Genomic DNA, 22,852 nt, shown 5'->3' with positions numbered 1-22,852 from the left:
GAGCTTCTGCGTTCGTGATGCCATGCCCCCTCCCTTCATGTCTATGGGAGTAGGCATGACGGCTACGTATTAGTAGTCACACCTCCTCATTTAGACATGAATGGAGGGGGCGTGGCAGCTGGCACAAAGCGGAGTTCGCCCCATGCACGGATGACTGGGGTGCTGCGCCGGAGATCATGGGAGTCCCCAACGGCGGGACCCCACCCGATCGGACATCTTATCCTCTATACTTTGGGGATAAGATGTTTTGGTGGAGTAACCCTTTAATTCCAATTATCTAAACAAAGTTGAATCAAACCTTCCTGTCTATCTGTCTATGACCGTCTTTTAGCTCTGGTTTTATTAGACATTGTATGATAGAATGAAGTGGACTCCTGGTGTTCTTCAGACCTATCAGATGTTGATGGACTGTACTTTGGAGTCTGCAGGATGTAGCATGCATGCACTGCATTTTATGCTTTCATTGGAGTTTATATATCAGGAGGTACTTTCTAACTCAGTTTTACTAAGAAAACCATACATATTGTATCACAGGAAGACATGGGTGCTGTAACTGATCTTCTAGATAGAGAGATACATTAATTGTTATGTACTTTAATCGGAATACGTGTAATTTATGTGGTTCTGACAACTATACTTTGAGCTGAACACGAAGGCATGTAGGAGTGTGAAACCCATGTGTTCCCTATTAGCTGCCAAATTCAGTCCTTCAATCTGAAGTTATGATGGGAACCCTGGTGTACATCAGGCTCTACTCCGTTCTTTCTGCTTTTGATTCATTCGGTAGACAACTGTTCCACCTGCTGGTAAAAAGCACTTACTACAACTATAATGTTGTACGCTCCAGCAGAGAGGATACTGTTCTCTCTACACTAATCCAGCCTTGGTGACCTGCCAGTCAATTCCCATGAGTCTACAGTGGGGATTAAAGGTTCCCAAGCTGGGTGATTGTCTACGGGAAGGAGACAGGATTGTGGCGTGACTCTACATAGGGAGGTGACGGAGACAGAAGACACTCTCCAGACCCATGAAGCCGTTTCTTGTAAAAACACTATTAGACTGATCATTGGTCCAGGAGGGAACTGAGGATGGTGCATATTCTGGTGAGTTCTGACAAACATCCCAGAGATGTAATATTATAATGCAGCTGCAGATTAAAGCTGGAGAGAAACCATGATATAAGCCTCCTATGGCGCAGACGGGTGGCATGGATCTTGTACGCAATTGTATTGCTTTTGTACAACTGGGACACCCTGACTCTAGTCCGTTTAATCTCAGCACCACAGCTGCTATTGGGCTTATATTGTTAATACCTGCAGGTCGCAATGATGTTACAGCTATATGTACGTGTGTTCTGCAGCTGTTCCTTATACATACATGATGTATGTATACATCAACTTACTGTTTATTATACCTTTATACTCCTGGTGTATGTATACATCAACTTACTGTTTCTTATACTTTATACTCCTGGTGTATGTATACATCAACTTACTGTTTCTTATACTTTATACTTCTGGTGTATGTATACATCAACTTACTGTTTCTTATACTTTATACTCCTGGTGTATGTATACATCAACTTACTGTTTATTATACCTTTATACTCCTGGTGTATGTATACATCAACTTACTGTTTCTTATACTTTATACTCCTGGTGTATGTATACATCAACTTACTGTTTCTTATACTTTATACTCCTGGTGTATGTATACATCAACTTACTGTTTCTTATTCTTTATACTCCTGGTGTATATATACATCAACTTACTGTTTATTATACCTTTATACTCCTGGTGTATGTATACATCAACTTACTGTTTCTTATACTTTATACTCCTGGTGTATATATACATCAACTTACTGTTTCTTATACTTAATACTCCTGGTGTATATATACATCAACTTACTGTTTCTTATACTTTATACTCCTGGTGTATGTATACATCAACTTACTGTTTCTTATACTTAATACTCCTGGTGTATGTATACATCAACTTACTGTTTCTTATACTTTATACTCCTGGTGTATGTATACTTACTGTTTCTTATACTTTATACTCCTGGTGTATGTATACATCAACTTACTGTTTATTATACCTTTTATACTCCTGGTGTATATATACATCAACTTACTGTTTCTTATACTTTATACTTCTGGTGTATGTATACATCAACTTACTGTTTCTTATACTTTATACTTCTGGTGTATGTATACATCAACTTACTGTTTATTATACCTTTATACTCCTGGTGTATGTATACATCAACTTACTGTTTATTATACCTTTTATACTCCTGGTGTATATATACATCAACTTACTGTTTATTATACCTTTATACTCCTGGTGTATGTATACATCAACTTACTGTTTCTTATACTTTATACTCCTGGTGTATGTATACATCAACTTACTGTTTCTTATACTTTATACTCCTGGTGTATGTATACATCAACTTACTGTTTCTTATACTTTATACTTCTGGTGTATGTATACATCAACTTACTGTTTCTTATACTTTATACTCCTGGTGTATGTATACATCAACTTACTGTTTCTTATACTTTATACTCCTGGTGTATATATACATCAACTTACTGTTTATTATACCTTTATACTCCTGGTGTATGTATACATCAACTTACTGTTTCTTATACTTTATACTCCTGGTGTATATATACATCAACTTACTGTTTCTTATACTTTATACTCCTGGTGTATGTATACATCAACTTACTGTTTATTATACCTTTATACTCCTGGTGTATGTATACATCAACTTACTGTTTCTTATACTTTATACTCCTGGTGTATGTATACATCAACTTACTGTTTCTTATACTTAATACTCCTGGTGTATGTATACTTACTGTTTCTTATACTTTATACTCCTGGTGTATGTATACATCAACTTACTGTTTATTATACTTTATACTCCTGGTGTATGTATACATCAACTTACTGTTTCTTATACTTTATACTCCTGGTGTATGTATACATCAACTTACTGTTTATTATACCTTTATACTCCTGGTGTATGTATACATCAACTTACTGTTTCTTATACTTTATACTCCTGGTGTATGTATACATCAACTTACTGTTTCTTATACTTTATACTCCTGGTGTATGTATACATCAACTTACTGTTTCTTATTCTTTATACTCCTGGTGTATATATACATCAACTTACTGTTTATTATACCTTTATACTCCTGGTGTATGTATACATCAACTTACTGTTTCTTATACTTTATACTCCTGGTGTATATATACATCAACTTACTGTTTCTTATACTTAATACTCCTGGTGTATATATACATCAACTTACTGTTTCTTATACTTTATACTCCTGGTGTATGTATACATCAACTTACTGTTTCTTATACTTAATACTCCTGGTGTATGTATACATCAACTTACTGTTTCTTATACTTTATACTCCTGGTGTATGTATACATCAACTTACTGTTTCTTATACTTTATACTCCTGGTGTATATATACATCAACTTACTGTTTCTTATACTTTATACTCCTGGTGTATGTATACATCAACTTACTGTTTCTTATACTTAATACTCCTGGTGTATGTATACATCAACTTACTGTTTCTTATACTTTATACTCCTGGTGTATGTATACATCAACTTACTGTTTCTTATACTTTATACTCCTGGTGTATATATACATCAACTTACTGTTTCTTATACTTTATACTCCTGGTGTATGTATACATCAACTTACTGTTTCTTATACTTAATACTCCTGGTGTATGTATACTTACTGTTTCTTATACTTTATACTCCTGGTGTATGTATACTTACTGTTTCTTATACTTTATACTCCTGGTGTATGTATACATCAACTTACTGTTTATTATACCTTTTATACTCCTGGTGTATATATACATCAACTTACTGTTTCTTATACTTTATACTTCTGGTGTATGTATACATCAACTTACTGTTTATTATACCTTTATACTCCTGGTGTATGTATACATCAACTTACTGTTTATTATACCTTTTATACTCCTGGTGTATATATACATCAACTTACTGTTTATTATACCTTTTATACTCCTGGTGTATATATACATCAACTTACTGTTTCTTATACTTTATACTCCTGGTGTATGTATACATCAACTTACTGTTTCTTATACTTTATACTCCTGGTGTATGTATACATCAACTTACTGTTTATTATACCTTTTATACTCCTGGTGTATATATACATCAACTTACTGTTTCTTATACTTTATACTTCTGGTGTATGTATACATCAACTTACTGTTTCTTATACTTTATACTTCTGGTGTATGTATACATCAACTTACTGTTTATTATACCTTTATACTCCTGGTGTATGTATACATCAACTTACTGTTTATTATACCTTTTATACTCCTGGTGTATATATACATCATCTTACTGTTTATTATACCTTTATACTCCTGGTGTATGTATACATCAACTTACTGTTTCTTATACTTTATACTCCTGGTGTATGTATACATCAACTTACTGTTTCTTATACTTTATACTCCTGGTGTATGTATACATCAACTTACTGTTTCTTATACTTTATACTCCTGGTGTATGTATACATCAACTTACTGTTTCTTATACTTTATACTCCTGGTGTATATATACATCAACTTACTGTTTATTATACCTTTATACTCCTGGTGTATGTATACATCAACTTACTGTTTCTTATACTTTATACTCCTGGTGTATATATACATCAACTTACTGTTTCTTATACTTTATACTCCTGGTGTATGTATACATCAACTTACTGTTTATTATACCTTTATACTCCTGGTGTATGTATACATCAACTTACTGTTTCTTATACTTTATACTCCTGGTGTATGTATACATCAACTTACTGTTTCTTATACTTAATACTCCTGGTGTATGTATACTTACTGTTTCTTATACTTTATACTCCTGGTGTATGTATACATCAACTTACTGTTTATTATACTTTATACTCCTGGTGTATGTATACATCAACTTACTGTTTCTTATACTTTATACTCCTGGTGTATGTATACATCAACTTACTGTTTATTATACCTTTATACTCCTGGTGTATGTATACATCAACTTACTGTTTCTTATACTTTATACTCCTGGTGTATGTATACATCAACTTACTGTTTCTTATACTTTATACTCCTGGTGTATGTATACATCAACTTACTGTTTCTTATTCTTTATACTCCTGGTGTATATATACATCAACTTACTGTTTATTATACCTTTATACTCCTGGTGTATGTATACATCAACTTACTGTTTCTTATACTTTATACTCCTGGTGTATATATACATCAACTTACTGTTTCTTATACTTAATACTCCTGGTGTATATATACATCAACTTACTGTTTCTTATACTTTATACTCCTGGTGTATGTATACATCAACTTACTGTTTCTTATACTTAATACTCCTGGTGTATGTATACATCAACTTACTGTTTCTTATACTTTATACTCCTGGTGTATGTATACATCAACTTACTGTTTCTTATACTTTATACTCCTGGTGTATATATACATCAACTTACTGTTTCTTATACTTTATACTCCTGGTGTATGTATACATCAACTTACTGTTTCTTATACTTAATACTCCTGGTGTATGTATACATCAACTTACTGTTTCTTATACTTTATACTCCTGGTGTATGTATACATCAACTTACTGTTTCTTATACTTTATACTCCTGGTGTATATATACATCAACTTACTGTTTCTTATACTTTATACTCCTGGTGTATGTATACATCAACTTACTGTTTCTTATACTTAATACTCCTGGTGTATGTATACTTACTGTTTCTTATACTTTATACTCCTGGTGTATGTATACTTACTGTTTCTTATACTTTATACTCCTGGTGTATGTATACATCAACTTACTGTTTATTATACCTTTTATACTCCTGGTGTATATATACATCAACTTACTGTTTCTTATACTTTATACTTCTGGTGTATGTATACATCAACTTACTGTTTATTATACCTTTATACTCCTGGTGTATGTATACATCAACTTACTGTTTATTATACCTTTTATACTCCTGGTGTATATATACATCAACTTACTGTTTATTATACCTTTATACTCCTGGTGTATGTATACATCAACTTACTGTTTCTTATACTTTATACTCCTGGTGTATGTATACATCAACTTACTGTTTCTTATACTTTATACTCCTGGTGTATGTATACATCAACTTACTGTTTATTATACCTTTATACTCCTGGTGTATGTATACATCAACTTACTGTTTATTATACCTTTATACTCCTGGTGTAAATATACATCAACTTACTGTTTCTTATACTTTATACTCCTGGTGTATGTATACATCAACTTACTGTTTCTTATACTTTATACTTCTGGTGTATGTATACATCAACTTACTGTTTCTTATACTTTATACTCCTGGTGTATGTATACATCAACTTACTGTTTCTTATACTTTATACTCCTGGTGTATGTATACATCAACTTACTGTTTCTTATACTTTATCCTCCTGGTGTATGTATACATCAACTTACTGTTTCTTATACTTTATACTCCTGGTGTATGTATACATCAACTTACTGTTTCTTATACTTTATACTCCTGGTGTATGTATACATCAACTTACTGTTTCTTATACTTTATACTCCTGGTGTATGTATACATCAACTTACTGTTTCTTATACTTTATACTCCTGGTGTATATATACATCAACTTACTGTTTCTTATACTTTATACTCCTGGTGTATGTATACATCAACTTACTGTTTCTTATACTTAATACTCCTGGTGTATGTATACTTACTGTTTCTTATACTTTATACTCCTGGTGTATGTATACATCAACTTACTGTTTATTATACCTTTTATACTCCTGGTGTATGTATACATCAACTTACTGTTTCTTATACTTTATACTTCTGGTGTATGTATACATCAACTTACTGTTTATTATACCTTTATACTCCTGGTGTATGTATACATCAACTTACTGTTTATTATACCTTTTATACCCCTGGTGTATATATACATCAACTTACTGTTTATTATACCTTTATACTCCTGGTGCATGTATACATCAACTTACTGTTTCTTATACTTTATACTCCTGGTGTATGTATACATCAACTTACTGTTTCTTATACTTTATACTTCTGGTGTATGTATACATCAACTTACTGTTTATTATACCTTTATACTCCTGGTGTATGTATACATCAACTTACTGTTTCTTATACTTTATACTTCTGGTGTATGTATACTTACTGTTTCTTATAATTTATACTCCTGGTGTATATATACATCAACTTACTGTTTCTTATACTTTATCCCCCTGTGTATGTATACATCAACTTACTGTTTATTATACTTTTATACTCGTAGTGTATGTATACATCAACTTACTGTTTATTATACTTTTATACTCGTAGTGTATGTATACATCAACTTACTGTTTCTTATACTTTATACTCCTGGTGTATATATACATCAACTTACTGTTTCTTATACTTTATCCCCCTGTGTATGTATACATCAACTTACTGTTTATTATACTTTTATACTCGTAGTGTATGTATACATCAACTTACTGTTTATTATACTTTTATACTCGTAGTGTATGTATACATCAACTTTCTGTTTCTTATACTTAATACTCCTGGTGTATGTATACTTACTGTTTCTTATACTTTATACTCCTGGTGTATGTATACATCAACTTACTGTTTATTATACCTTTATACTACTGGTGTATGTATACATCAACTTACTGTTTCTTATACTTTATACTTCTGGTGTATGTATACATCAACTTACTGTTTCTTATACTTTTATACTCCTATTGTATATATACATCAACTTACTGTTTCTTATACTTTATCCCCCTGTGTATGTATACATCAACTTACTGTTTATTATACTTTTATACTCGTAGTGTATGTATACATCAACTTACTGTTTATTATACTTTTATACTCGTAGTGTATGTATACATCAACTTACTGTTTATTATACTTTTATACTCGTAGTGTATGTATACATCAACTTACTGTTTCTTATACTTTATACTCCTGGTGTATGTATACATCAACTTACTGTTTCTTATACTTTATACTCCTGGTGTATATATACATCAACTTACTGTTTCTTATACTTTATACTCCTGGTGTATGTATACTTACTGTTTCTTATACTTTATACTCCTGGTGTATGTATACTTACTGTTTCTTATACTTTATACTCCTGGTGTATGTATACATCAACTTACTGTTTATTATACCTTTTATACTCCTGGTGTATATATACATCAACTTACTGTTTCTTATACTTTATACTTCTGGTGTATGTATACATCAACTTACTGTTTCTTATACTTTATACTTCTGGTGTATGTATACATCAACTTACTGTTTATTATACCTTTATACTCCTGGTGTATGTATACATCAACTTACTGTTTATTATACCTTTTATACTCCTGGTGTATATATACATCAACTTACTGTTTATTATACCTTTATACTCCTGGTGTATGTATACATCAACTTACTGTTTCTTATACTTTATACTCCTGGTGTATGTATACATCAACTTACTGTTTCTTATACTTTATACTCCTGGTGTATGTATACATCAACTTACTGTTTCTTATACTTTATACTTCTGGTGTATGTATACATCAACTTACTGTTTCTTATACTTTATACTCCTGGTGTATGTATACATCAACTTACTGTTTCTTATACTTTATACTTCTGGTGTATGTATACATCAACTTACTGTTTATTATACCTTTATACTCCTGGTGTATGTATACATCAACTTACTGTTTATTATACCTTTTATACCCCTGGTGTATATATACATCAACTTACTGTTTATTATACCTTTATACTCCTGGTGCATGTATACATCAACTTACTGTTTCTTATACTTTATACTCCTGGTGTATGTATACATCAACTTACTGTTTCTTATACTTTATACTTCTGGTGTATGTATACATCAACTTACTGTTTATTATACCTTTATACTCCTGGTGTATGTATACATCAACTTACTGTTTCTTATACTTTATACTTCTGGTGTATGTATACTTACTGTTTCTTATAATTTATACTCCTGGTGTATATATACATCAACTTACTGTTTCTTATACTTTATCCCCCTGTGTATGTATACATCAACTTACTGTTTATTATACTTTTATACTCGTAGTGTATGTATACATCAACTTACTGTTTATTATACTTTTATACTCGTAGTGTATGTATACATCAACTTACTGTTTCTTATACTTTATACTCCTGGTGTATATATACATCAACTTACTGTTTTTTATACTTTATACTCCTGGTGTATGTATACATCAACTTACTGTTTATTATACTTTTATACTCGTAGTGTATGTATACATCAACTTACTGTTTCTTATACTTAATACTCCTGGTGTATGTATACTTACTGTTTCTTATACTTTATACTCCTGGTGTATGTATACATCAACTTACTGTTTATTATACCTTTATACTACTGGTGTATGTATACATCAACTTACTGTTTCTTATACTTTATACTTCTGGTGTATGTATACATCAACTTACTGTTTCTTATACTTTTATACTCCTATTGTATATATACATCAACTTACTGTTTCTTATACTTTATCCCCCTGTGTATGTATACATGAACTTACTGTTTATTATACTTTTATACTCGTAGTGTATGTATACATCAACTTACTGTTTATTATACTTTTATACTCGTAGTGTATGTATACATCAACTTACTGTTTATTATACTTTTATACTCGTAGTGTATGTATACATCAACTTACTGTTTCTTATACTTTATACTCCTGGTGTATGTATACATCAACTTACTGTTTCTTATACTTTATACTCGTAGTGTATGTATACATCAACTTACTGTTTCTTATACTTTATGCTCTTGGTGTATACATACATCTACCTATTGTTTCTTATACTTTTATACTCTTGATGTATACATACATCTACCTATTGTTTCTTATACTTTTATACTCTTGATGTATACATACATCTACCTATTGTTTCTTATACTTTTATACTCTTGGTGTATACATACATCTACCTATTGTTTCTTATACTTTTATACTCTTGGGGGGACATGTATCAAAGATTTTACCCCTGTTTTGTGTGTATTTTTTTTGTGCTAAATTTAGCGCAAGCCCTTTTTTTGCGCATTTTTTTGAGCACATTTTGGTAGAGCATGTCCTCCAGATGTGGCCTAATCGGGGTACCTTGGAGTGACATCTATAGTACGCATGGATTTATTAAATGCGTACTTTTCCTTTACACCATAAATTTTGCCGCAAGAGCTGTTTTTTTTTGTGCAAATATAAGCCATCTTGGACTTAACGTAGCAAGATGCTCTAAATCATCGATTCTATTTTCCAAAGAGTGGATTGAGGGGATTACTATATTTACCCGCAATTTATGAAGCTTATTGCGCTTGATTGATAAATTTTGCGCTTCTGCACATAATTTAGAATTCGGGAAAAGGGGTAAACTGCTTCTACCATACACAAATAATGATACATGTCCCCCTTGGTGTATACATACATCTACCTACGGTTTCTTATACTTTATGCTTTTAGTGTATATATACATTTACCTACTGTTCATGTACTTTATACTCTTGTATATTTGCATCTACCTACTGCTCCTTATACTTTATGCTGTTGGTGTATGTATACATCAACCAACTGTTCCTTATACTTTTATACTCTTGGTGTATGTATACATTGCCCTACTGTTCCTTATACTTTATATTCTTTCTATGTGTGCGGTTGGCACTCTCAGTAAGTTAGCCTGATTAATGGTATCAGCCTTAACCATTTCTACTTGGCTAATGGCTATCAATACAGGAATATCTTTGCACACACATGTAAAAGTATTTTTAAAATATCATTTTCTTCTGCCCACACTACTTAACCATAAGTGTAAATAAGTACCATTGGCGACGTCTGGATTGCACTCACATCTGATACCATCGTGTATGTCACAACATTTCTTTGATTGACAGTGGAAAAAAAATTTCAGACATTGAGATGTATACTAAAAATAAAACAGCAATTAAGTGTATTGGGTTTATGGCAGGACCTTGTGATCATGCTATGTTGTAGTAATGTAGGACTTTTATGATCCAATGTAAACACAGTCATGCCTTTTAGCTTTGTAATGGTATTTGAAGATTAGGACCTTTTATGGACTTATTACACAATCTGCCTTGGTTTGGTGGTTATTTAGGTTGAGTAATGCTTTTTGGGTGGGAATTTATCCATAACCTGATTAAGTGATAAAGCAAGCCTCTGTATGTGTGCTTATACTAAGAGGCATGGTAGTTCAAAAGGGCACCAAAGACTTATTTGAGTCCACTATTAAATGTCTGTACAACTTGATGGTTTACAGAGTTGTATTGTACAGTAGTGGGCATGGCGCTAAAAGTAAAATTCCCACAGTGATGCCGTTTTGCATAGAAATTTGTTTAAAATGCAAAAAAAAGTATTTCTGTAATGTTAGTTTTTGTTAGTGGCCTAAAAAAACGTGTAAAATCGTTCCAAAGGTCACGACTACTTTAGCAACGTCATCATAGGATAGTTCACTTTCAGAATGCCTCTTAAAAAACCCAAGGAAACACGTGTTCCTCTTACTCACACATTCTTATTCCTCGTAGACACAGTTTATTAATACCGTGTGCATCAATCTGGATTCAGTGACAACTGCAGGAGCATCCTAGGGTCCATATGGAGTTCTAGGATTTATAATGGTTGTTTCTTTTTACCTTCCCTTAATGATATGTATTTGGTACATTGTATTCCTGGCTTTCCTCTGACTGAATTAAACTTAAGTTAGGATTATAGATGATAAAACTAGGGTAATATTGGGGGGGGGGGGCATGATTGGTCCAATGGGCTATATAAGATGCTGATGTTTTTATTATTATGTTTAGTGGAGGAACAGTAAGCCTAGTGATAGATATTAATTAAAAGTTGTCCTTACACTTGACGTTGGATAACTGTCTAATGTGTGGTCTCCAGACTCTACCCTGATGACAGATGATAGGGTAGGGTATGTTGGTTTTTAGCATACCTAGTCCTTCATTCTTGATGGAGAAAGGCCACTGCCAGAGGAGTCTGCAAAGGTGTATTCTCCTCTTCCTGTTGATATAGACATGTACATGGGCTGAGCATGCATAAAGTCTTGTCAGAATATCCCAAGTGTATGTCATGTTCTACTCTTCTCCAGTGCAACATGTTCTGGGCACATTATGTAACATATGTTACTTTGTAGCTCTGTGCCTTGTTTCTGGCTTGCTGTAAGAATTGCATTAGAATACCTGGAATTGTTTGGGGTGGTACATGGAGTTATGGTCCGAAAATTACTAAACATTTGAAAACGTGAAAGGAGTCTGTCTATACTAAATCCCCCACCACCCTATTCTTTAGGCAATACATTTATTACACCACAGATGGCCTTTTAAATAAAATATTATTGAGAATTTTCTATATTTTCTCTGATGTTTAATGAAATTTCCATATTGTTCACTTTTTATCCGGCCCTCCTGGAATTTGTGTTGTTTCATTTACTTTCAGTCTGACAGAAGAAACCCATGTTTCTATACATATACATTGGGGCAAAAAAGTATCTCCCACTTAAAAAGATGAGAGGCCTGTAATTTTCATCATAGGTATACCTCAACTATGAGAGACATACAGTGGGGATCAAAAGTTTGGGCACCCCAGGTAAAAATGTGTATTAATTTGCATAAAGAAGCCAAGGAAAGATGGAAAAATCTCCAAAAGGCATCATATTACAGATTAGACCTTCTTATAATATGTTAAAAAAAGTTAGATTTTATTGTCATCATTTACACTTTCAAAATAACAGAAAACAAAAAAATGGTGTCTGCAAAAGTTTGGGCACCCTGCAGAATTTATACCCCTTTGCAAAGCTGAGACCTGCCAGTGTCATGGATTGTTCTCAGTCATCATCTGGTAAGACCAGGTGATGTCAATCTCAAAGGTTTTAAATGCCCAGACTCATCTGACCTTGCCCCAACAATCAGCACCATGGGTTCTTCTAAGCAATTGTCTAGAAATCTGAAACTGAAAATAGAAGGCTATAAGAAGATAGCAAAACGTTTTCAGATATCAATATCCTCTGTTGGGAATGTAATTAAGAAATGGCAGTCATCAGGAACAGTGGAAGTTAAAGCAAGATCTGGAAGACCAAGAAAATATCAGACAGAACAGCTCACAGGATTGTGAGAAAAACTATTCAAAACCCACGTTTGACTGCACAATCCCTCCAGATAGATCTGGCAGACACTGGAGTTGTGGTACACTATTCCACTATAAAGAGATACTTGTACAAATATGGTCTTCATGGAAGAGTCATCAGAAGAAAACCTCTTCTACGTCCTCACCTCAAAAATCAGCATTTGAACTTTGCAAATGAACATATAGACAAACCTGATGCATTTTGGAAACCCGTTCTGTGACCGATGAGGTTAAAATTGAACTTTTTGGCCGGAATGAGCAAAGGCACGTTTGGAGAAGAAGGGGAACAGATCTTAATGAAAAGAACCTCTGTCCAACTGTTAAGCATGGGGGTGGATCAATCATGCTTTGGGGTTGTATTGCAGCCAGTGGCACAGTGAACATCTCATGATTAGAAGGAAAAAATGGATTCCATAAAATTTCAGCAAATTTTGGATGCTAACTTGATGCCATCTGTGAAAAAACTGAAGTTAAAGAGAGGATGGCTTCTACAAATGAATAATGATCCTAAACACACCTCGAAATCCACGGGGGATTACATCAAGAGGCGTAAACTGAAGGTTTTACCATGGCCTTCATAATCTCCTGACCTCAACATAATTGAAAATCTATGGCTAGACCTTAAAAGAGCAGTGCATGACAGACAGCCCAGAAATCTGAAAGAACTGGAAGACTTTTGTAAGGAAGAATGGGCAAAGATACCTCAAACAAGAATTGAAAGACTCTTGGCTGGCTACAAAAAGCATTTACAAGCTGTGATACTTGCCAAAGGGGGCAGTACAAGATATTAACTCTGCAGGGTGCCCAAACTTTTTCAGACGCCAATTTTTTGTTTTCTGTTATTTTGAAAGTGTACATGATGGAAATAAAATCAGACTTCTGTTGACATATTATAAGAATGTCTAATCTGTAATTTGATGCCTTTTTGAGATTTTCCATCTTTCCTTGGCTTCTTTATGCACATTAATACAAATTTTTACCTGGGGTGCCCAAACTTTTTATCCCCACTGTAATGAGAAAAACAAATCCATAAAATGACATGATCTGATTTTTTAAGAATTTATTTGCAAATTATATTGGAAAATAAGTATTTGGTCAATAACAAAAGTTCATCTCAATACTTTGTTATATACCCTTTGTTGGCAATGACAGAGGTCAAACGTTTTCTATAAGTCTTCACAAGGTTTTCACACACTGTTGCTAGTATTTTAGCCCATTCCTTCATGTTTTGGGGCTGTCGCTGGGCAACACGGACTTTCAACTCCCTCCAAAGGTTTTCTATGGGGTTGAGATCTGTAGCCTGACTAGGTCACTCCAGGACCTTGAAATGCTTCTTATGAAGGCACTTTATCATTACCCGGGGGTGTGTTTGGGATCATTGTCATGCTGAAAGACCCAGCCACGTTTCATCTTCAATGCCCTTGCTGATAGAAGGAGGTTTTTACTCAAAATCTCACGATACATGGCCCCATTCATTCTTTCATTTACACGGATCAGTCGTCCTGGTCTCTTTGCAGAAAAATAGCCCCAAAGCATGATGTTTCCACCACCATGCTTCTCAGTAGGTATGGTGTTCTTTGGATGGAACTCAGCATTCTTTCTCCTCCAAACACGACAAGTTGAGTTTTTAGCAAAAAGTTCTTCTTTGGTTTCATCTGACCATATGACATTCTCCCAATACTCTTCTGGATCATCCAAATGCTCTCTAGCAAACCTCAGACTGGCCCATACATGTACTGACTTAAGCAGGGGGACATGTCTGGCACTGCATGATTTGAGTCCCTGGCGACGTAGTGTGTTACTGATTGTAGCCTTTATTACTTTGGTCCCAGCTCTCTGCGGGTCATTCACCCGTGTGGTTCTGGGATTTTTACTTACCGTTCTTGTGATCATTTTGACACCATGAGGGGAGATCTTGCGTGGAGCCCCAGATCGAGGGAGATTATCAGTGGTCTTGTATGTCTTCCATTTTCTAATAATTGCTACCACAGTTGATTTCTTCACACCAAGCTGCTTGCCTATTGCAGATTCAGTCTTCCCAGCCTGGTGCAGGTCCACGATTTTGTTTCTGGTGTCCTCTGACAGCTCTTTGGTCTTGGTCATAGTGGAGTTTGGATTGTGACTGTTTGAGGTTGTGGACAGCTTTCTTTTATACTGATAACAAGTTCAAACAGGCGCCATTAATACAGGTAACGAGTGGAGGACAGAGGAGACTCTTAAAGAAGAAGTTACAGGTCTGTGAGAGCCAGAAATCTTGCTTGTTTGTAGGTGACCAAATAGTTATGTTCCACCATAATTTGCTATTAAATTCTTTAAAAATCAGACTATGTGATTTTATGGATTTTTTTTTCTCATTCTGTCTCTCATAGTTGAGGTATACCTATGATGAAAATTACAGGCCTCTCTCATCTTTTTAAGTGAGCAAACTTGCACAATTGGTGGCTGACTAAATACTTTTTTTCCCCACTGTATATAGCGTACTTCACATGTTACCTAAGCATATGGTAGCATTGATCTCAGAGTTCCTTCTATACTATACTATACTGTGTTGTGGATAGAGAGCATAGAAGGAAAGGCAATGAAGTATGGTGTGCCTGCTAAAGAGCTCTTCCTGATGCAAGAAAGAGTGGGCTACAAGACATTGGCAGCCAGTACTCTCCATATGTGTTCCCAGAGCAGTGTACTTCCTTCTGTACTTCCTTGGCAGTTGGAAATGTTAATGGGCATGGCCAGACCGTATCTTATTATTATTATTATTTAACTTGTATAATGACAAGAAACTAAACAGGACTTTGTATAAGTTTATCAGTCATCTTGATAACTTGAAATAAAGTGTATCCTCTGCTGGCATACAGCTTATCGATTTTAAAGGGATTGTCCAGTTTATATTTCCATCTATCCTAAGAGGTAATCCTGAGTAAACTGGGGGAGGGAGAATGCTCTGTTCAGGATTCTGACCACTTTGTCAGAGTGGACTGTAATGGAAGACCAGAGCCTTGCATAGTCTGTTAGTATGAATGGACACTGTGTAATGCTTAGTGTCCGATCATGCAAAAAAAAGGAACACTGACTGCCAGGTTTCCCCACAAATTATACCTTATCCCTTCGGGTCACAGCGAGGGTACACATTATTTGCTTTTTTTCAAGGGACCCTTCTATCAAGTAGGAATTTTCTAAAGTGGAAAACTATTTAAAGGGATCCAATCATGAGATTTAAAAGGGTACTCTGGCCCTTTGGATAGGGGATAAGATGTCTGACTGCGGGGGTCCTGCCACTAGGGACCCTCGCAATCTGGCATTCACGGCTCCGCCCCCGTGTGACGTCACGCCCCACCCCCGCTATGCAAGTCTATGGGAGGGGGCTTAGGTTAGCCACAGTGCCCAGATGTAAACACAGTATACATAGTCAGAAGCCTTGGCTTCATACACTTTGTAGTGGCCGTGCTGTGTTAGGCTATGTAGACATCTGCGTTCAGAAGCTCTATGGCAGACACAACTGACATAGCTGGTTAATGGTTGCAGACACCAATGGATCCCATTAACTTTTATGGAGTCTGCCTAGTTTTCCATTTTGTGTCCATTGTTTTTCAGGCTCTGAGCTAAGAAAAAATGACTGCTTGCAGTTTTTTTTTTTCTCTGTACAGGTCCTGCTGAATGGAGCTGAATGCTGATATGCACTTTGCCTTACTGCTGTTCAGCTGCCATGAGCTGTAGAACCCAATCGTGGCCATTACACGATGTACAACGCCAAGGCTCCCAGCTCTGTACTCTGGGTTTACATCTGGGCCCTGCTGCTCACCTGAACAGCTGATCTGCTATTGATGGCCTATCCTAAGTATAGGCATCAATCAATTTTGCCTGGGAAACCCCTTTAAATAAGAACATTCATTGTCAATAGGTAAAACAAGATGGTGATATAGCTCTCATAAAAGGTTACCCGCTATCCATGGTTGTGGCCCTGATCTTTATTATATTTCTACCCTTTGTTATGCTAATTTATCTTTTTCTGGCAAGGTTCTCTACTTCTACAAAGATTACATGGCTACATGTTATTATATTCGTCATTTATGTGGGAATGGGAAGCAATATGATGCTAGTCTGTGCCACTGAATCAGCAATGCCACATCACTTGGTGTCTTGGCTGCCAAGACTGAAGTAAGCGATATTTATTTAGAGAACTTTTCATAGGCATGGAAGGAACTCTGTAAGCTGCTGATAAAAAAGACACAAAGCACAATACAGTGGTCCCTCAAGTTACAGTGGCCCGAGGTTACAATATTTTTAAATTACAATAGCATTTCCTGGGCAGTTGTAACTTGAAACTACATACAATGCCAGAGCATTGTGAGTGTTGTCTTGGGGACCTTGACTCGAATAACTAAATACATCAATATCTGCTTTCTACTTAGTGTGAATAGTTACAGTAAAGTCTGTATGTATGAACTCTAATGTCATTGGTTATATGAATCCAGGTAATGTCCTTATGACAACACTGCACGTGTCAGAAATCTGAAAAGTCATTGTTGTCATCAGAAATCTCCGGTATCTTTTATTTATTTATTTTAAACTAAACATAGCATTTTTTGTATAAACATGTCTGGGAATTGCTATCCAAGAAATGTTATTCATTTCGTCATCTTAACCCTATTAATCCCTGATTTACTAAAAACGATCAGTCTCAAGAATCTGAAGCATTGAGGTGAAAGGTGGCCTCAGTCTATCATCTACCTTTTCATGAACACTGTGAGAAGGGTGTTGAATGGATTATGTGAGGCACTCGGGCATTGGCATGTAAGACATGGAATAGTGTTACAAGCACTTGTCACCGTAATACCAGCTGTTGCCTTCCCTTCTCTGGGCGAGGCTAAAATAGTGAGAGCATTGCCGATACTGAGCTGATCTCTGTAAAACTGATCTGCGGCCCCGACAGCCAGCACTACCTATGTGGATGATGTGAAGGTGGAGCGAGATTCAACCAATATCCTTCCTTTCTTAGGATGTTTGGCAAATGAGTTATTCGGGAAGTTGGGAGCATGAGCATGGATTTGTTGGTGTCCACTTTTACCTTTTCTATCTTCATGATTTTCAAATGTCTTAGTTTTTATAGTTTTCCAGGCTGTGGAGTACAAGCTATGTATGCCCAGATCCTGTATTGTCCGCCATCAGTAAGTTATGGGATTAATCACATTTAAGTAGAATTATCTCTGTGTACATTTATTAACACTGTAGAAATGGTATTTCAGATCTGTTGGATGGACTGGTTTTGTAGAATGGTGTTAACTGCTGTCTGTGTTGCCACATATGAAGTGCAGGTCTATATATCCTGTTACTTTGTTTCCATTACCCTGCGAAATTCTCACTGTACCTCTGGACTGGCCACGTGAATACGTTTACATGTCTTGTTTGCTTCTCTTCATTTAATAGTTACTAAGATTTATTTAAGATGTACAGTCATGGGTGTAAATGGTGGCACACCTGAAATTTTTCAAGAAAATGAAGTATTTCTCATAGAAAAGGATTGCAGTAACACATGTTTTGCATATTGGAACTAAACCATAAAAGGGAGGAAAAAAAGCAAGTTGGACATAATGTCACACCAAACTCCAAAAATGGGCTGGACAAAATCATTGGCACCCTTAAAGTGGTACTCTGTTGGGGGCTGTTATTTCTGGCTCCTAATCTGTTTATGTTTGTTTGTGTACCTTCTGCTCCGGCGTGTGCTGTGCCGTTTCCATTGGGCTTCTGTTTCCTCATGGCGTTTTGTCTTTTACTTGTTTCCAGCACATCCTCTTTTTTGGTCCATAGCAAACTACATTTCCCTGCATGTCTTGCAACCTCTGTTTTGAGTTATTGAACGCCCCTTTCCCTCGTTCTTCCTCCCCTTTGACATGTATACTCCACCTCTTACCCTGCCTTCCTAATTATCTTATCCCCGCCTGGTATGATAATCTTTCTGCCTGTTGATGCCTTTCATTTGCAGGATGGGGTGTTCCTCTTTGATCACGCTGCTGTGAGTCATCCTATCTTGCTAGCTCTGATGCTTGCACAGTGCTGGCCAATCAGGGGATTTTGCCTCTGCGTCACTAATTTTTATCAGCGGTCTGCTGCGCTCAAGATCTATTAGACATACAGCAAAAATATGTAAATTAATATTTTATTAAAGATACACTATAATTTACAATCACCTACACCAGCAGGGCCCTTTCTGGTGAAGAGACCATAATCTAAAAATCGCTGATTAAAATAACATTCATAAAAAATGATACAGTAAGATATCAAACATAATGCCCCATAAAGAAACAGGTGGCATATGGATTGTCAATCCTGTATGCAAACTGCATGCAAAAGTCTTTGAGTAATAGAAGTTCATTCAATAGTTCAAAATGGAACAGTGGTATTTATAGGTGTAATCCTTTATAATCCACTTAATGGCAGTATGCACTAAATATCAGTTTGTCTATGTCCACTTAAAGAGGTACTCCAGTGGAAAACTTTTTTAAATGAACTGGTGCCAGAAAGTTAAACAGATTTGTAAATTAAATGTATAAAAAAGAAAGTTGCTACAGCACTCTAGGTCAAAAAATGGAGGCTCTTAGTGCACTTTTTGATCAAAAAGTGCGCTAAGAGCCTCCATTTTTTGACCTACAGTGCTGTTGTAACTTTCTTTTTTATACATTTTGTATTTGCCACAGCAGCGGGCACATGTGTATTAGGTTGTTGTGCTGGCTATTTTTCCTTTTGTTTTTAGATTTGTAAATTACTTCTATTTAAAAATCATAATCCTTTCAGTATTTATTAGCAGCTGTATGCTACAGAGGAAATTATTTTCTTTTTTTGAATTTCTTTTTTGTCTTGTCCACAGTGCTCTCTGCTGACACCTCTGTCCATGTCAGGAACTGTCCAGAGCAGCATTGGTTTGCTATTGGGATTTTCTCCTGCTCTGGACAGTTCTTGATTGGGGCATCAGGTGTCAGCAGAGAGCACTGTGGACAAGACAAAAAAGAAATTAAAAAAGAAAAGAATTTCCTCTGTAGCATACAGCTGCTAATAAATACTGGAAGGGTAAAGATTTTTTAATAGAAGTAATTTACAAATCTGTTTAACTTTCTTGCACCTATCACTTGCCTACTGAGGAAGGGGTCATTCTTAGCACCCTGAAACGTGTCTAGGCTTTAATCCAATCTGAACAGAGCGATATAAGAAAGTACTGCCAACTACATTGAAGCCGACACACGAAGAATAGAAGGAGGCCGCCCACTGCACCTGGACTCCTAACTAGCTGTCTTACTCACCGGGCGTATTTCCAGCTTGTCTGCCTTAACCACGAGTATCCTGCTACAAGATCCACAGCGAGAGTCCGACATGCCAATACGGACACACTGCCAGCACGGACCCCGCACTGAGGAGTCTCATGCCAGAGCTCCGTACCTAGCAGGCTCGTGAGGATCACTCTATACAACAACTGCTGGTAACCTCCCAGTAACCGCAGGATCTGTTAACATCGGCCCGTCGCAGTATGGGACCAGCGGCTCTGGACACGGTGAGAAAATCATTTATTTGTGCAAAGACTATGGGCAGTCTAGTTTAATCTCCGCAGAGACTTTAATACATTTAACATCGAATTGCCGGATTACCAGTCTCTTCCGGATCATCGGAATTTTTTAACAAGCATTTTTTAACACTCATTATTGCTGACTTTTCACAACATTGGCAGTGCCATACCTATTTTTCCATTTTTTGCCATTAGGGCCCAATGGCAGGGAATTGTAATATATTTTCAGTAACGCTCTAATCAATATGTTTTATTGTTATAGGTTTCTTTTAATTGTATTTTAATAAATATTTCCACATTTTCTCAAACAAACTGTTTCCAATTCTTTTCACTTTGTGTCCAGTAGGGCAGTATCCTTGAGACGTTGTTTACTTTGTATTGATTATTTATAATTATAAATAAATAATAATAATCGGTGGGGATCGATCTCATAGCCGCATTAACCTCGGATATTTGGTTGTAAGTTGCACACATTCTTTTCTTTGTTTCAGATTTGTAAATTACTTCTATTAAAAAATCTTAATTCTTCCAGAACTTATTAGCTGCTGAATACTACAGAGGAAAGTATTTTCTTTTTGGAACACAGTGCTCTCTGCTGACATCTCTGTCCATTTTAGGAACTGTCCAGAGCAGCATATGTTTTCTATGGGGATTTTCTCCTACTCTGGACAGTTCTTAAAATGCACAGAGGTGTCAGCAGAGAGCACTGTGGTCATGATGTCCGCAGAGAGCTCTGTGTGTTCCAAAAAGAAAAGAATTTCCTCTGTAGTATTCAGCAGCTAATAAGTACTGGAAGGATTAAGATTTTTTAATAGAAGTCATTTACAAATCTGTTTAACTTTCTGGCACCAGTTTATTTAAAAAAAAAAAAAAATTCCACCGTAGTACCGCTTTAAGGGGATATGGACATACTAATATTTAGTTCATATTGCCATTAAGGGGATTATAAAGGATTACACCTATAACTACCACAGTTTAATTTTGAACTATTGAATGAACTATTATTACTCAAAGACTTGTGCATGCAGTTTGCATACAGGATTGGCCATCCTTATGCCACCTGAATTTTTATCCTTTCTATCATTATTTCTTTTTGGGGCATTATGTTTTATATCTTATTGTATAATTTTTTATGAATGTTATTTTAATCAGTGATTTTTAGATTTTGGTCTCTTTACCAGAAAGGGCCCTGCTGGTGTAGGTGAATGTAAATTATGCTGTATCTTTATTAAAATATTAATTTACATATTTTTGCCGTATGTCTAGTAGATCTTGAGCACTAGCCCATTATATTGTCTTACTAAGACTAGGATCACACTGCATTAAGCAGTGATCCAGCAGGCTACTGTTTCACACAAGCACTGGCTTAGGTTCTAGCACTTGCGTTAAACAGATCCATAGACCTGCGCTCAGGACTTTGTGGGCTATGTTTGATGTCAATAAAGTGGAATCGTAGGTGTATGTTAAACCTATACATCAGGAGGGCTAGTCGCCCGGCTGCCCCTATCCCCTGCATCATGGGCAGTGACTGTTCTGCAGTGGCAGACCCCCAGCTGATTAACTCTGTATTTAGGGACTTCTACTCCTCTTTGTATGCTGCCCCTTCTTTGCCAGGAGAAATGTAGTTTTTCTTGCGTGACCTCTCCCTTCCCATGCTTAGCCGCACTCAGGCGGAGGCTTTGGACGCCCCCTTTACAGTTGAAGAGGTGGAACAGGCCATAGGTGATCCTCCCCATGGGAAGACCCCCGGTTTGGATGCAACTTAACATCGCGGTGGCGGGGGAGGGCTTTCCTACTGGTGCAGGGATGTGGAATTCCTATCGCCCGACGCTCGGGACGTGCCGTTTCAGGCGCCGGGCGGGCGCATTTTTCCGGCCCTTAGCCCGGCTTCGGGCAAGCAGGGCCGGACCTGACGAGC

General features: G+C 35.9%; 1 protein-coding gene across 3 annotated transcripts in view; it reads left to right on the top strand.

Annotated features, from left to right (window-relative positions):
- Positions 1-22,852, top strand: part of TMCC2 (transmembrane and coiled-coil domain family 2) — an 85,970-nt gene that overhangs the window by 30,134 nt on the left and 32,984 nt on the right. Inside the window, exon 1 of one of the 3 annotated variants that reach the window (XM_056558074.1) lies at positions 822-1,103. The exons of the other annotated variants lie outside the window; for them this stretch is intronic. Coding sequence (XP_056414049.1) covers positions 1,089-1,103 — 15 coding nt within the window. The 5' untranslated portion in view covers positions 822-1,088. Of the gene's footprint in view, positions 1-821; positions 1,104-22,852 lie in introns of those variants that run through there. 3 annotated transcript variants of the gene reach the window in all.

This window comes from Hyla sarda, chromosome 2 (genome assembly GCF_029499605.1).
Source record: "Hyla sarda isolate aHylSar1 chromosome 2, aHylSar1.hap1, whole genome shotgun sequence".
Classification (NCBI taxonomy): domain Eukaryota; kingdom Metazoa; phylum Chordata; class Amphibia; order Anura; family Hylidae; genus Hyla; species Hyla sarda.
This window is presented reverse-complemented; position numbering and strand designations above follow the sequence as displayed.